Source organism: Heteronotia binoei, chromosome 2, assembly GCF_032191835.1.
Source record: "Heteronotia binoei isolate CCM8104 ecotype False Entrance Well chromosome 2, APGP_CSIRO_Hbin_v1, whole genome shotgun sequence".
Lineage (NCBI taxonomy): Eukaryota > Metazoa > Chordata > Lepidosauria > Squamata > Gekkonidae > Heteronotia > Heteronotia binoei.
Window position 1 is genome coordinate 44,126,235 of NC_083224.1, and position 15,606 is coordinate 44,141,840.

The 15,606-nt window shown below is 45.2% G+C and overlaps 1 protein-coding gene across 1 annotated transcript; it reads left to right on the forward strand.

The window, feature by feature from the left end:
• The first annotated feature begins 175 nt into the window (after positions 1-175).
• On the forward strand, positions 176-15,031 carry PIGT (phosphatidylinositol glycan anchor biosynthesis class T). Its single transcript, XM_060230904.1, has 12 exons — positions 176-482; positions 3,147-3,324; positions 4,610-4,737; positions 5,563-5,663; positions 6,182-6,268; positions 7,350-7,437; positions 7,533-7,630; positions 9,137-9,302; positions 10,605-10,805; positions 12,385-12,550; positions 12,680-12,763; positions 14,484-15,031. The coding sequence occupies exons 1-12, from the start codon at positions 299-301 to the stop codon at positions 14,734-14,736; spliced, it is 1,734 nt and encodes a 577-aa protein (XP_060086887.1). The 5' UTR covers positions 176-298; the 3' UTR covers positions 14,737-15,031.
• The last annotated feature ends 575 nt before the right edge of the window (positions 15,032-15,606 follow it).

Sequence of the window (15,606 nt, forward strand, 5' to 3'; positions counted from 1 at the left end):
ACATTGCAATTTATACATATAATTCCCCCTCTTTGTGGGAACATACGCAGTTTCTTCCCCCAACAGCACGTTATTCTCATGTTGCAAATAACGAGCAGAAAATACAAGGAGAGCCATTTTTCCCATCAGGCATTGCCCGCGTCCACAGAAAAACCACGAACACCACCTGCGTCTCAGACCGAAGTTTGCTATTGGTTGGCGGGGCAATAGAGGCGGGAACACAGGGATGGTCTCGCATTTTCTATTGGCTACAGACAACATACCGCGGTGAAGCTTAGCCTAGGAAGGGGCGAGGGAAATGGAGCGGGCCAAGGCACTGCTGGGGCTTTTGCTCCTGGTGCCGGCGCTTGCGGCGACAGCGGCTGAGCCCTTCCGCGATTCCTTGAGAGAGGAATTATTGCTTAGTCCCCTCCCTTCCGGTGACCTGGCCGCCACTTTTCAGTTCCGGACGCGCTGGGACTCAGACTTGCAGCGGGAGGGCGGTAAGGGGCGTGGCCACTGGGGAGGGCGGGTCTTGGGGCAGAGGGTGAGGGGATGCTCGGCCATTGGGAAGGTGGAGGCTGCTTGTGTAGAATGCTGGTCAGAGGATTTGGTTGATTGACACACGTCAGTGTGCTTTAAAATTGCATTTTATGTTGGCAAAACCCCAAAGGGGTCCCGTGGTACTTTAAACTCTTGCATACTTGCTTGTAAACAAAATCAAACAGGATTCACAAAAAGCTTAGATTCAGGTGGGCAGTCGTGTTGGTGTGAAGCAACAGGACAAAATTTGAGTCTACTGGCTCCTTTAAGACCCAAGGCTTAATTCTGGGTATAAGCTTCCGCGTGTATGCTCATTGTATCTAAAGAAGCATGCATACAAACAAAAGCTTATAGCCAGAATTAAACTTTGTTGGTCTTCAGGGTGTCACTGAACTCAAACTTTGTTCTGTCACAAAACAACAGCAACCACCACCTTGTGCTGGGATATGTCTAGTACTCAGTGCTAGCAGGTTCCTGTTTAGTTTTGCTGTAACAAACTAACACAGTTATCTGCCTGGAATTATTAATTAGCAATATAGATAGTATCATCTATTTATATAGATAGTATCATCTATCATCAGCTAATTAATAATTCCAGGCAGATAACTGTGTTAGTTCATTGGGGTTCTGAATAAATGTCCTTAGAATTGCCCTGTTTGGTGCTCCTAGGCTCCTTGCAATTTTTACTGCTACAGACTAGTACTGCAACCCTATGAGAGTTGACCGCTAAACAGAGTGGGACATGCCTAAGAAATATGGATGGATGGGGCAGTAATGCAGTTACCCTGCTGAGTTCCAGTGGAGCTTAATCCCAGACAAGCACGTAGAATTGTTTTAGAGTAAGTTTACAGACACCACTGAAAGTTTTTTTCAGTCTCTTTTCACCACACGTGCCACTGTACATGTGAAAGGCAAGTTTAAATGTTCTTCTGCCAAGTTTTTGAAAGGATTGATGGCTAGGCAAGAAGATGAACTTACACTGTATAGCACTGCGAGGGAAGCTTCCATGCAACAGTGCATATTTCTGCCTTGCATTTGGAAGGCCTGACCCTATACAAGCGCAGAGTTTAGGTGCATACCATGCATCGATTCTGAGTGAGTGTAAGCAGAAAATGTTCTAGTAGGGATGTCTAGCTAGCTTCTTAGCCAATATACCAGCATCTGCCCCCCTTCTGTGGACCTTTGCAAGGCTAAGCTTCAAAACAAAACTCATGTTACAGCCCTGTGCCCTCTTAAGGACAGACCCCAAAAGATGAGAAATAGTGAGGTTTACTCTTGACTAAATATGCATAGGGTATTAAAAGGTGCAACTACTGCTAGTGTAGCACTTACTAGGATGGAGCAGAGGTGCTCCCCCTCCCCCCCCCTCGCACTCAGATTGCAAGGATACCAAAAAGTGCACAAGGCACCCTTGCTGTTCTTGTGGGCAACTCTCTAAAGCATGTTTGCTTGTTTATTTGCATCATTTATACCCTGCCTTTCCCCCAGGTAGCCGGCTTGAGGTTGTCTCAGCCTTCCATCCTTCCGAGGTCGGTAAAATGAGTACCCAGCTTGCTGGGGGGAAAGCACAGATGACTGGGGAAGGCAATGACAAACCACCCTGTAAAAAATCTGCTGTGAAAACGTTGTGAAAGCAACGTCACCCGAGAGTTGGAAACGACTGGTGCTTGCACAGGGGACCTTTCCTTTTCTTTTTTCCCCCAGTGGAGGCCAAAACCAGCTTACAACATTCTCCTTTTCTCCGTTTTACTCTCCCAGCAACCCTGTGAGGAAGGCTAGGCTGAGAGTGTGTGTGATTGACTGACCCAAGAGAACACAGCAAACGTCCATGGCAGAGTAGAAATCCAAATCTAGGTTTCTTAGGTCTTAGTCTGTTATGCTAACCATGACACCGAACTGCCTCTCCAAAACCAGTTTTTGACACAGCATGATTGTTTTGCATACTCTCCATGAATGTTTGCTGAGCTTTCTTGGGAACCGGATTCCTGTATCTTGGTAGTGGGAAGGTTCACGGAGTGGCCTGGAATGGGAAATGAAGCTATGTCTTATGGATAATGTATCTGCAGACAAGCAAGACTCACTGAGGCAGGAAGTGAGTAAACAAATAGAATATGAAACCAGTAAAAAAAAAATAGTCCCCTGTGCAAGCACCAGTTGTTTTTTACTCTGGAGTGACATTGCTTTCGCAGCGTTTTTACAGCAGACTTTTTACAGGGTGGTTTTCCATTGCCTTCCCCAATCATCTGCACTCCCCCCTCCCAGCAAGCTGGGTGTTCATTTGACAGATCTCGGAAGGATGGAAGGCTGAGTCAACCTGAGCCAGCTACCTGAACCCAGCTTTCACCGGGATCGAACTCAGGTCATGAGCAGAGTACTGCAGTACTGCAGCTTTACCACTCTGCGCCACGGGGCTTCCTGTGAAACCAGTACCAAACAACAATGGGCAGACTCAAGGAAAGGCTGGTGCCCAGGTAGGCGGAGGGATAGGAAAACAACTGACTTATATGGGCATGCCTATGAATGCACTTTTAGCTGAATCCTAGGATTGGGCTGCAGTATGGAGTTGAAAAGCAAAAGAGTCTTTTCTTCTAGATTTGCCTTAATGCTTTTGTTTTCTCTCCCAGTTTCTCACTACAGGCTATTTCCTAAAGCTTTGGGACAGCTCATCTCTAAGTATTCAGTGCGCGAGTTGCATCTCTCCCTCACTCAGGGCTTCTGGCGAACACAGAGTTGGGGGCAGCCATACCTACAAGCTCCTGCTGGAGCCGAACTCTGGGTCTGGTTTCAGGACTCTGTTGCTGAGTAAGTGCCAGAGATGATGCTTTGTAGTTGGTTTATCAGTCCCCTCACAAAAAAATTAAGGGGAAGCAGAGGAGGGTTCTTAACATTTCTTTTTAAAAATGCATCTAAAGTAACCCTTGTGAATAATCTTGTGAGTGTCATTACAGACAGATGCAATTCTATATAAACTACCTATTACATACTTAGAATATCCCAGTGAGTTACACTGCATTCTTGACATTAAATCTCAAGATCGGATTTTAGCACTGAACTTGATGCATTATTCCTAAAATAACTGTTTGTTCCTCAGTAAGGAGTTTACTTATTTTGTGAACTATGACTAATTTGTCATTTTCCCTTGGTTTTATTACATACATAAGTAGCAAGGTTCATGAAGCCTTCTTTAATTGAAAGGCTTGAAGACTATCCAGTTAATCTGCATAGCCAAGGTGGCATTCAAAAGACCCATGTCATGAAAGCAGTATTGATACCATTTTCGTTTATAGAAGTGGCTTTATCCATCTTAAAGCTGCAGTTCTAATAATCTCTCGGATCCTCTGCATGATCCAAGGATGACTGCAAATTCTACTTTACACAGAGAGTGTTTAAAATGTTGAATTTGCTGCCAGAGGATGTAGTGATGGCCACAGGAATAAACAGATTTAAAAGAGGATTAGATGTATTCATGGAGGATAATGGCTACTAGACAGTGACTGAGGAGAATCTCCACATTCAGAGGCACTAAGCCTCTGAATCCCAGTCAGGAGGCAGCATCAGGGGAAGGTCTCCTCCTCTGTGCCCTGTTGTTGGCTGTCCAGAGGAACTGGTTGGACACTGTGTGAGACAGGATGCTGGACTACATGGTCTGATCCAGCAAGGCTCTTCTTATGTCCTTATGATTTCAGAGCCCCTATATCAAGCCCATTGTATCCCTACCATTTGGAGACCTACTGTAACATCAGACAGCAACAGCTGTTGGATGCTGGGTGGTCTTTATAATCTCTAAACTGTGATTGTATAAATTCTTGCTTTTTAGTAATGTGAACTTTTAATCAGCCATGATGTTATAAAATATAGACACTGGAATGAAGGACATACTTTCCAATACATACTTATTTTCAAGTGTTTATTAATATCAAATTTTCACAAATGAAATGGTTTTTCAAAGGAGTGTTCAGCCTCAAACTCTATTTAAAATCTGACAATGCAGTTTTAAAACAGTGTTTGTTTTAAAACAAGTCAGTTTGGGTTACATCTTCCAGAGATCCAGGTATTCGAACATTATGTTTATATTCCCTTCATCCAGTGTCGACAAGGCATGGAAAGATCTCAGTAACATCCTCTCAGGGATATTCTGCGCTTCTCTGAACTTCATTGATTCCACTAACACAGTCATTCCAACAGCATCCTTCAAACCTCTGGGATTGGCTAATGGTGAGTGGGTGTAGACGGGCTTATTTCACACTAGAAGAGTAGCATTTAGTTGCTGTTTGAGCTCATTCCTTATGTGATGCTTGGCTAGCAAGTAGACTTAGAGGGTGATAGGTGCATGTGACTTGCAGGTGATGCTGCACAAGACAGGAGGGTTGGTATTTGGGGAGTTATTATTGGGGATGATAGTTTTTAGAGATCCTTCTTGGGAGTGTGATAAAGATTACTTGGGCTGGCTGCAGGGGAGAAATGATAATTTAGGCTGGTGGAAGTTGGTTACAGTTTATGTGCCTATTGAATGTGAGTTTTATGACAAACTGCTTTATATACCTTTGTGTGTATTACAGTGTAGTCTTAAGCAGAGTTACAGTCTAATTAAATGGGCTTGGAAGGATGTAACTGAATTTAGGATGGCATGGTTACCCACCTATTCTACCCTGCCTATCATGTTTTTAAAAGTTTGTCTTTTCCATTTTATTCACTTCTTCCTTCAAGGAGCTTTTAGAAATTATGGCAGATGTTGGTCAAGGGCTGCTTTTGGGCCTACTAGTGTATTTGGTTGAACACTGTGGATAAGATTGCTAGTCTAGGACCTTTGGTCTAATCCACCTGGGCCGCTATAGCTATTAACTCTCGGCTGTATTTGATAGTCTGACAGCACTCTCTTGCTTTTATGTCACTGAATAAAGGGAGCTGCCCATGACTTTTCTACAAGCTTGGTAGATTCTGCTTTCATTTATGTAGGGATTAGCATAACACACAATTGAGTGCTTCCACACCCATATCTGTTTGGTTGAGGGTTTTTGACCTCTCCATTCCCTCATTCAGTTACAGATCATCACTTCCTACGATATGCTGTTCTGCCTCGAGAAGTTGTCTGCACTGAGAATCTCACACCCTGGAAGAAGCTGTTGCCCTGCAGTTCAAAGGTGAACTTGAAGCCTGTAACACTAGAGCAAGTGGAGACTGTAACATTATATGTTTTGCTCTTTGGGCCTCCACCACCACATTCTATTACCCTGGTTTCCCTTGTCCTGTTGGGAAGGGTCCATAATTGCTCAGTGGCAGAGCATTTCGTTTGCATGCAGAAGGTCCCAAGTTTGATCCTTGGCTTCTCCACCCAAAAGAATCAAATCAGAATTGAAAGTTTAAACATTAGTAGGTCATGTGGAGAGCTTCTGCCAGTCAGAGTGGGCAATACCAACCCTGATAGCCTAAGGATCTGGCTCAGTAAGAGGCAATTCCATGTGATCAGACATGTTCGGACATTTGGTACTGATGTTGTGGATGTTCATATTCTCCCCAGTTAGTGCATGTATTTGCAAAGGAGAGGGTTTACTTAAAACTCTTTCCTTGTTTTTCTCAAAGCACTCATGGTTGGGGAAGTTCTTTGAGGTAGCTCTTCAGCCACATTTACTTTTCTCTGTCTGCTCTTTCCTCACCTCAGGCTGGCCTGGCTGTGTTGCTGAAGGCTGAGCGCCTCTTCCACAGCAGCTATCATTCCCAAGCGGTGCACATCCGTCCCATCTGCAGGGTGAGTCTGACTTTGATGTTGTGTCTTCATAGATCAGAATAAGTGATGCATCTGAAAGGGTGTGGAAAGTGCCGTCAAGTCGCAGCTGATTTATAGCGACCGCTGTAGGGTTTCCAAGGCAAGAGCTGTTCAGTGGTGGTTTGCCATTGCCTGCCTCTGCATCATGATCCTGGTATTTTTTGGTGGTCTCCCATCCAAATACTAGCCAGGGCTGACGCTGTTTAGTCAGGGCTGCACCTGAATAGCTGCCATGAATATAAATGTTTTTCTTTATTCTGTCCTTGCTCTGGTGCTAGCTAAAAGAATGAGATGTCTCGAAGTGTTCTGGCTGTACCTAGCAATCTTGAGGAGTGCAGTGTGGGGGTGGGGGGGAGTCAAAGCCCTGTGCTCATTTCAGAGTTGTGCGAGACTGTAAGTAGATCCAACCAGGTTTCCCTTTGAGCACCCAAAAGGCAATGCTGGGAGTCATAAAATATACATGGACAAAAAGTCACAAGGGACAGGAACTGTAGTAAGGAGGGGAATTGGGCAAGGTAGAGCCAAAGAAGCTGGTTGGATCCAACTCCATGTCTGTGTCCCTCACCTTGTCTTCACTGACTTCAGTGGTGGCTTGATTATTAAGACAGGTTCCATAAATTAAATATTAGAACAGAGTGTGTAAACACTGCAATTTAGAGGAACATCTGTTTTGTGTTTGCTAAGCTGGTGTTCTAATATGGTGGTTTATGTAATTTTCTAATTATTAATTCAACTGTTTCATTCATTGCCATGGACATAGTGATGGCCACAAGCACCAATGGCTTTAAAAGGGGAATGGACTTATTCATGGAGGAGAGGTCCATGCGTGGGCATTAGCTGTGGAAACTAACGGGAGCCTGCATATTCAGCCTCTGAATACTAGTGCCAGGAGGAAACCTCAAGTGAAAGCCTTGATTGCAATTTCTTGTTTGTTGGCCTTCCATGTCAACTGGTTGCCCACCGAGTGAAACATGAACTTGGTCTGATCCAGTAGGGCAGTTCGTTATGTTTCTGTAGTAATCTTTAAATCACTGTTTTTTCTTTTCCTTCTGGTCTTCCTCAGGATACTGCTTGCCTGAGTGCTTCATGGGAACTCAGACAGACCCTCACAGTTGTTTTTGACAGCTTTGCCACCAGCCAAGGGAAGAAAGGTAACTCAGGCCTGAGCTGCACAGAATTGCGTCTTTCATGTAGTTTACCTCTCTTTATTGTGTTGCTGACCTCTTGTGTCACTCTTCCACCCCAGACTGGACCCTTCTCAAGATTTTCTCTCGCACTCTTACTGAAGCATGTCCCCTGGCATCTCAAAGCAAGGTCTATGTTGATATTTCAAGCAAAGGCCAGGTAAACATATTCCATTCAACTCTTTTCTGATAGTGGTAGAGTAGTATGCTGTTAGAAAAATATCTAGACACAAATTCTGTAGATTATCTAGTCCATGGTATATCCATATCATGAAATGTCTTTGATCTCAGCTCTGTGTGGATTTACAGTGGAAGGTACAGAAGTAATTTAGCTAAATGTATGTTACTAGAGGCCTCATCTGGATCATCCAGGCTAGCTCAATCTAATCAGATATCAGAAGCTAACAGAGTTGGCCCTGATTTGTACTTGGATGGGAGATCACCGAGGAAGTCCAGGGTTCATATGCAGAGGCTGGCAACGGCAAACCACCTCTGAATGTTTCTTGCCTTGAAGACCCTATGGGGGGTCATCATAAGTTTCCTGCAACTTAAGAGCACTTTTACCTTCCAAGTTGGGTGGTAAAGATACTGAACAGAATGTCTAGCAATCTATGAATGATGCCCAGCTCCATTTCTCCCTAACAGCTGAGTCAGGTGACGCTGTAGACATCTGAACAAATGCCTGAGAAGGTATTGCAATCAGTGAATGCTGGTAAGCTGAAGTGCAGTCCAAACAACACTGATGCACTCTTTGGCCATGACAAAGTCACTCAAGAGTTGAAGAGTCACCCTGCCCGGCATAGTGTTGACCCCTTGAAGGAATCAGTTTGTAGGTGGAGGCTGCTCAGGTTTCCTCCACGGCATGTAATGCCTTTCCCCCCACCCCCCAATTTCAGCTGAGATACCAGCTACAGCCATTTCTGAAAAGCATGACCTGTCTGTAGTGTTCCATGCTCTGATCTAATCCCAGTTTTGTTGTTACAGTACAGTTTATGTGGGCTGCCCTTGAAAACTATTTGGAAACTTTAGTTGGCACAAAATGCAGTGATAATTGGGAAATGAATATAGGAATTATACCACTCCCTGTGCTGAAGAATCTGCACTGGATGCCTAGTTGTTTTCAGGCACAATTCAGAGTGATGATTCTTACCGTGAAGGCCCTGAATGGCCTAGACTGCCTCCTCCTTCACTCCCCAGCTGACCAGTTAAGATCTCCTTAACTTTTATTCTCCACACCCCTTGCAGAGGTGAGGTGGGGCGGCAACAACGGTGGTGGCCTTTAGAATGTTCTCCTCCTTGAAGCTCACCTGGCACTTATCCTATTGCCCTTTAAGTTTCAGGCCAAAATATTTCTGTTCAGCCAGGCTTCTAACCGAAAGGTTTCATTTTTAATCTTCCGAGGACTGTTTTGTGTATGTCATTTCAGATTACAGAATGTCTTGTTGTAACATTGATCATTCTTCTGTAGTTTTTTTAAATAATTTACAACATTGTTTGAGCCACCTTGAGTCAGTCACTAGGCAGGTGTGCACCTTTCCTCAATAAAACATAGCTGTATGAAAGGACAAGCTGTTAAAACTAGTTGTTTGTGAACCTAGCATGAATGGCATAAGAAAGTTGACTGTTTTTCTGATGGCTGGTGAATGTGACGCCTCTGCATTTTCAGGAGAGCGAGTTACTAGAGGTTTCCCCAGCTCCTCAGTCTGTACATGAAGCATTTGTCCTAGGAAACAGAAGAACCTATGCCGTCTACGATCTCCTGGACCCAGGACTCTTTAATGCATCTCGCAGCCTCAATGTGCTGCTGAGATGGAAGCGGCCACAGGACAGCTGTGAGTAATTCGTGGCTTTCCTCCCTTTACTGTGGACATCCTCTTCAGTCCCTTGGCATAGTACTTAACGGCTTTTTTTTGTCTGTGGGACCTGTATCTGAAAGCATCGTTCCTGCTCAGAGCTCATATTACCCGCATGGTGGTTCATTCAGAGTGTTAAATTTGGTTTGATTATCAGCCAAAGACCAAGGATCTCAGGGGAAACTGCATTAAACAGGCAACGTAAGCCTTTCAGGGATTCTGAGTTGCTGCAACTGTCCTCTCAAATGGAAGGCACTGGCTGGAATGCCTCACTTCAGAAAGGATGTGGACAGAACAGAGCGGGTGCAGAGGAGAGCGACAAGGACAATCGGGCCTGGAGACCAAGCCGTATGAGGAAAGGCTGAGGGACTTGGGAATGTTCAGTCTGGAGAAGAGGAGGTTGAGAGGGGACATGATTGCTCTATTGGAGAGCCAGTTTGGTGTAGTGGTTAAGTATGTGGACTCTTATCTGGGAGAACCGGGTTTGTTGCCCCACTCCTCCACTTATACCTGCTGGAATGGCCTTGGGTTAGCCGTAGCTCTGGCAGAGGTTGTCCTTGAAAGGGCAGCTGCTGGGAGAGCCCTCTCCGGCCCCACCCACCTCACAGGGTGTCTGTTGTGGGGGAGGAAGGTAAAGGAGATTGTGAGCCGCTCTGAGACTCTTTGGAGTGGAGGGCGGGATATAAATCCAATATCTAAATTCAATATCTAAATCTATTGAAGTATTTGAAGAGTTGTCAATTAGAGGAGGGCAGGGGGCTGTTTCTGTTAGCAGCAGAGGAGAGGACTTGCAAGAATGGGTTTAAATTAAGGGTGGGAAAGTACCATCTGGATATTAGGAAAAACTTACAGGAAGAGCTGTTCAGCAGTGGAATCTGCTGTTGAGGGAGGTGGTGAGCTCCCCCTCCTGGCAGTCTTCAAGCAGCAGCTGGACAAACACTTGTCAGGGATGCTCTAGGCTGATCCTGCTTTTAGCAGGGGGTTGGATTAGATGGTGCTTTTCAAATCTGTGATTCTATTCTGTTAAAAACATTGTTCTGCACGCTTATTGTCAGCTCAGAATGCAGAATGGAAGGTTCCAGTACAGTTGGGAAAGTTGAAGGACCTTACTTTTCCTGCAGAATAGGATCTGGAGTTTCATCCTTCATTCTACTAGAGAGGTTTTATTGGCTCCCACCCGGTAGTTCTGTGTCATGTGCTATAACAGATGGGAAGCAACATTTTTGCATCTAGACCTGAAGATGAAGCTTGTTCCCTAACTCCTGTGTTTCCTTCCTGCAGTGGATCTGGCAGCACCTGTGCTCCACGCTCAGCGCTATGTGAGCGGCTATGGCCTTCAGACCGGAGAGATCAGCACTATTGTCTGTAACACACACCCATACCGGGCTTTCCCTGTGCTGTTGCTGGAGACGGTTCCCTGGTACCTGCGACTCTACATACATACGCTGACCATTATCACAAAAGGAAAGGAAAACAAACCAAGTAAGGATGAGCCCCTTGCAACCCAAAATGCAAAATATCACGAAACATTTGCAATGGCACTGTATTTTTTTTCTCCATGACACAGTTTATCATTAATCTGAATGCAAGGTAATAGAATGGTGGAAGGTTTTGTACAGTATGTGTGCCCAGAACTAACTCATAACAATGCTGTAAGTACAACCTAGTGTTCATGGTTGTATCGTCAGAGTCGATGATGATGATATATATGCCACCCTTCACTTTGAATCTCAGAGTGGCTTTCAGTCTCCTTTATTTTCCTCCACCACAACAGACACCCTACGAGGTGGGTGGGGCTAAGAGAGCTCTTACAGCAGCTGCCCTTTCAAGCTCTTACAGCTACAGTTTGGTGTAGTGGTTAAGTGTGTGGACTCTTATCTGGGAGAACTGGGTTTGATTCCTTACTCCTCCACTTGCAGCTGCTGGAATGGTCTTGGGTCAGCCATAGCTCTTGCAGAGTTGTCCTTGAAAGGGCAACTTTTGGGAGAGCTCTCTCTGCCCCACCCACCTCACAGGGCGTCTGTTGTGGGGGAGGAAGGTAAAGGAAACTGTAAGCTGCTCTGAGAGAAGGGCGGGGTATAAATCCAACATCATCTTCTGGTCCTCCTTCAGATAAATTTGAATGGCAGCAGAGGGAGACAAGCATGCATGCCATTCCTGAGTTCTTTTTGAAGAAAAGCAGGGTAAAAATGTATAGCTAGGTCAAATTCCTGAAGGCTTCGGGGATTGATTATGCTGCCTTTAACTGCTGCCTTTGTTGTTCCTGCCTTCTTTGATTCTGATTGCTGTGTCTCAGGTGCTTTCGTACATTGATTTTATTTATTAATAGCTGCTGGCTAGCTGATCCTGAATTCTACATTGTGGTTTTATGGGTTTGTGGGTTTGGCATTTAAACAAATAAATCTGTGGGATTGTTGACTCCCTGATGCCTTTCTGTAAGGGAACGCAAGAGAGAAATGATTGAAGTTAACAAATAATTAGTTCCCTCAGCTTCCCCTCTCTGGAATTGCTTGCTGTTGTTTCCTGTGTTAAAGAATATGGATTGAAACAGAATGAGACTGACAAGCTCAGGGCTGCTTAGTGAGATATGAGACAAGGCCCAGCCCTGAGAGTAATAGCATAAGCAGAGCTGAAGTCAGTGGATTTAGAAGGGCATTACTCTGCTTAGGATGGCGTTGTTTGTCCTTTAGTTAATCTTAAAATGTCTGTTTTCTGCATGCTTACTAAGTGTGTGTGGAGGGGTATCCCATTTGATTCAATGGCACTTAGTATCAAAGGAGCATGCGTACAGGTGGCAGCTTTAATACCTCTGCAGATCGTTTTCTGTACTCATCCTTTTTTCACAAGAGCCTTAAAGAGGAACAGTGTCTTGAACAGGGACACTGGAGGCTGTTGGAGAAATGCATTGTGGTCCATGACCTTTCTCCTCTCCAAAGTTGCTACAGAGGTGGCTGCATGCGTGTGTGTGAATCATCAGGTCCAAAGAAAGGCTTTTATGCAGCCATCAAGTAAGGAGGTTGGCAAAGGATTGTCTGATGATCACACGTCTTTTTGGCACAAGGTTATATCCACTACCAGCCCGCTCAGGATCGCCGACGCCCTCATCTCCTCGAGATGCTGATTCAGCTGCCAGCAAACTCTGTCACGAAGATCACCATCCAGTTTGAGAGGGCCTTGCTGAAGTGGACAGAATACACTCCTGATCCCAACCACGGCTTTTACGTGAGGTGAGGCTGAAGCAAGTCTTGGATGAGTCAGCCTCGGCATTCATCTGCCTGGGCATCAATGTTCTCTCAATTGTTTTCCTAATGGGCTGAAACTTATGTAACTCCCCTGCTTTGTTTTTCTGCCTGCAGTCCATCGGTCCTGAGTGCCCTGGTGCCAAGCATTATTGCCACGGAGGAGGAAGACGAAGAGCGGAGCCCACTCTTTGCTTCGCTGTGAGTGCATCGGGATGTCTGGTCCCAATGGAGAGAAGGGAGGGTGGACGTGGAGTTAGTGTTTGCTAGCTCTGCAGTTGTTTTCTGTTATTCCTGGAGCAAGGAGATCCTTTGCATAATTTATCATGAAATGGCTTCCTGTGGGTAAGAACTGCTGGTGGATATACCTAGAATATGTAATCCATACAGAGCTGTAACCCTGTTTACAGAGCTTGAGAAGAGATAATGTCGGCTTAACTGCTTAAGGTGGCATTATAGGCCAAGTCTCCTGAATGGTTCTTTGCGTGGCTGTCAATACTTGAAACATTTCCATTTGACTTATCAGTAGGTTTACAAGGATGGGGAGGGGGTTTCACTATAAAGGCCCAGTGTGGATGCAGCTCTGAGCACTGGTGTGGCCAGAGTGTCAGACTAGGACCTTGGGGGTCAAATTTCATGCTTTACCCTGGAAGCTCTCTGGGTGACCTTGGGCTCTCCGTCTAAGCTACCTCACAGGGTTGTTGCGAGGATAAAATGGAAGGGAGAGAATGATGTGATAAGTCACTTTGAGTCTCCATTGGGGTCCTATTCAGAAAGTTCCTAATTTCCTGCAGTTAGATTAGGTACACATATTGTGCTCATGCATTTCTATCTGCTCTCCCCCAGACATGCATTTTCTCCTCTGCCCCACTGTGACTGGCTTTAAACTGGAGTTTGTACCCAGTCTTAGCAGCTAGTTCACAGTCCTTGGGTAAACAGAAGTCATGGTTAATGGCTACCATCAGTGCTGGCATTCCACTGCACTGTGGTTTGCTCTGAGAAGGAAAGGGGGAGGATTGCCATAAGAGAGAGGCAGGTAGTGTGTCAGTCTGTGGCACACCTTCAGACTCCTAGTAATGGTTAGGAGACAGGGTTGTGTAGGTAGATGGTGTCTGCACTAGGCTGCAGATACTGATCAACTGGAGTATTACTGAACAGTGTTAATAGAACTTTGCCAGTGCATGCTGTGGGCAGTGCTGGTGTGCTGTCTAGCTGCCACCCCGGCCACCTTGTGTTCTCTTTTAGTGGCTAGAGGACTAGAAAGCAGTGTCATACAGATCTTCACTTCATCCTTACTCTCCATCAGCTTTTCCTCCTGGGACTCACAATAAACCATTTGCTTCATGGGAGCTGGGAAAGTGGACTGGTCAGCAAGCATCAGTTCAGCTATCCTTGACATCCAGCCCAGCCTGTATTATTTTATAAGCACTGTATCATGTAGCCTTGGTCACTTTTAACCAGAAGCACTTCCCACTGTTCAGGTCTGTCATGCTACTTTAGGCTATGGCGAGGCTGCATTTCCTGATTTTTGTGTCCTTTGGACAAGGGCTGTAAGTTTTTAAACTATTGTCCGTGGTTACTGGCAGGAAAAAATGAAAGGTAAGACTCTCGGGAACCCAGGTTATGGGTCAGATTCAAGATATTGCATGGGATTGCAGATAACATAGGACTGGTTCAGTTGCTGACATGTTGTACTCCTGTTCCAAGACTCTGCCACTTCTGCATGTGTGAGAGGGGAGGGGATTGCAAAAGTACCTGCAACATCAACATTTTGCAAGTAGAACATGGAGTTTGTGCTTCTAATCTGACCTTCAACTCCCTTCCAGTCTCTCATAAGGGAAATGTGCCACACAATTAGCAGAATGTCTGAAATGTGCCCTGAAACGAGCCCAACCTTCTTTTCCCCCTCCTCCCTCCCCAGGTTTCCTTCCTTTGATGGCTCCAGTTACTTTGTACGCCTCTACACAGAACCGCTGCTGGTGAACCTGCCAACCCCAGACTTCAGCATGCCCTATAACGTCATCTGTCTGACCTGTACCGTGGTGGCTGTGTGCTATGGTTCTTTTTATAACCTCCTCACCAGAACATTCCATGTGGAAGAACCCAGCAGGGGAGGACTCGCCAAGCGGCTGGCAAATGTAATCCGTAAACTGAGAGGTGTCCCTCTTCTTTGAAGGCGGCTGAGACAGCCAGTTTCTGAGAACTCTGCAGCCAGGACTTGAAGCTATGAGAGGACAGGCAGGGTCTTCCATCCCTGTAGCTTTTGAATTCCTGAATGGCCCACAAACTATGTCACTTTCCTTATTGATGGAAAGCTATAGATCTCATGCACGTTGATCTTGGGACTACAAACACAAAGCAGTCAAGAAAAAAAACGGACTAGTTTTGCTTTTTTTTTTTTTCCTGAAAGAGTGGAATAACTTATGTTCTGTGGAAAGATTCTGGAAATAAACTTGACCTGTGTGTGAACTTTTGTCCCTTTGGCTTTGCTGCTCTACAGACATTCCATTTCATCAGCTAAGCTGTCCTTGTTTCCTGGGCAACCACTGTCAATACATCCATCATACCTTTTTAGCAGCCAAGTAGGATAATGTCCTGGCACAGGAACTGCGTCTCAGTAGAGCCCATGTAGCCATTTTGCTGGCCTGAAGGGAGGAGATGGCTGGGTTGATGTTGCTAGGTAACTATCAACCCTGCTCATAGAGAGAACCTTCTGCCCTGTGTTTGACAAATTAACAGTCCAGGCTTTAGGAAGACTTTGTTGGTGGAGTGGGATGCTGGCAAATTCTGGTCACCGCACCTCAAAAAGAATATTATAGCATTGGAAAAAGTGCAGAAAAAAGCAACTAGAATGATTAAAGGGTTGGAACACTTTCCCTATGAAGAAAGGTTGAAACGCTTGGGGCTCTTTAGCTTGGAGAAACGTCGACTGCGGGGTGACATGATAGAGGTTTACAAGATAATGCATGGGATGGAGAAAGTAGAGAAAGAAGTACTTTTCTCCCTTTCTCACAATACAAGAACTTGTGGGCATTCAATGAAAT

Coding starts and splice junctions, on each gene's coding strand:
- PIGT (XM_060230904.1), top strand. CDS start 299: ATGGAGCGGGCCAAGGCACTGCTGGGGCTTTTGCTCCTGGTGCCGGCG. Junction 483..3,146: donor AGACTTGCAGCGGGAGGGCG/GTAAGGGGCGTG, acceptor TTTCTCTCCCAG/TTTCTCACTACAGGCTATTT. Junction 5,664..6,181: donor TGTTGCCCTGCAGTTCAAAG/GTGAACTTGAAG, acceptor TCCTCACCTCAG/GCTGGCCTGGCTGTGTTGCT.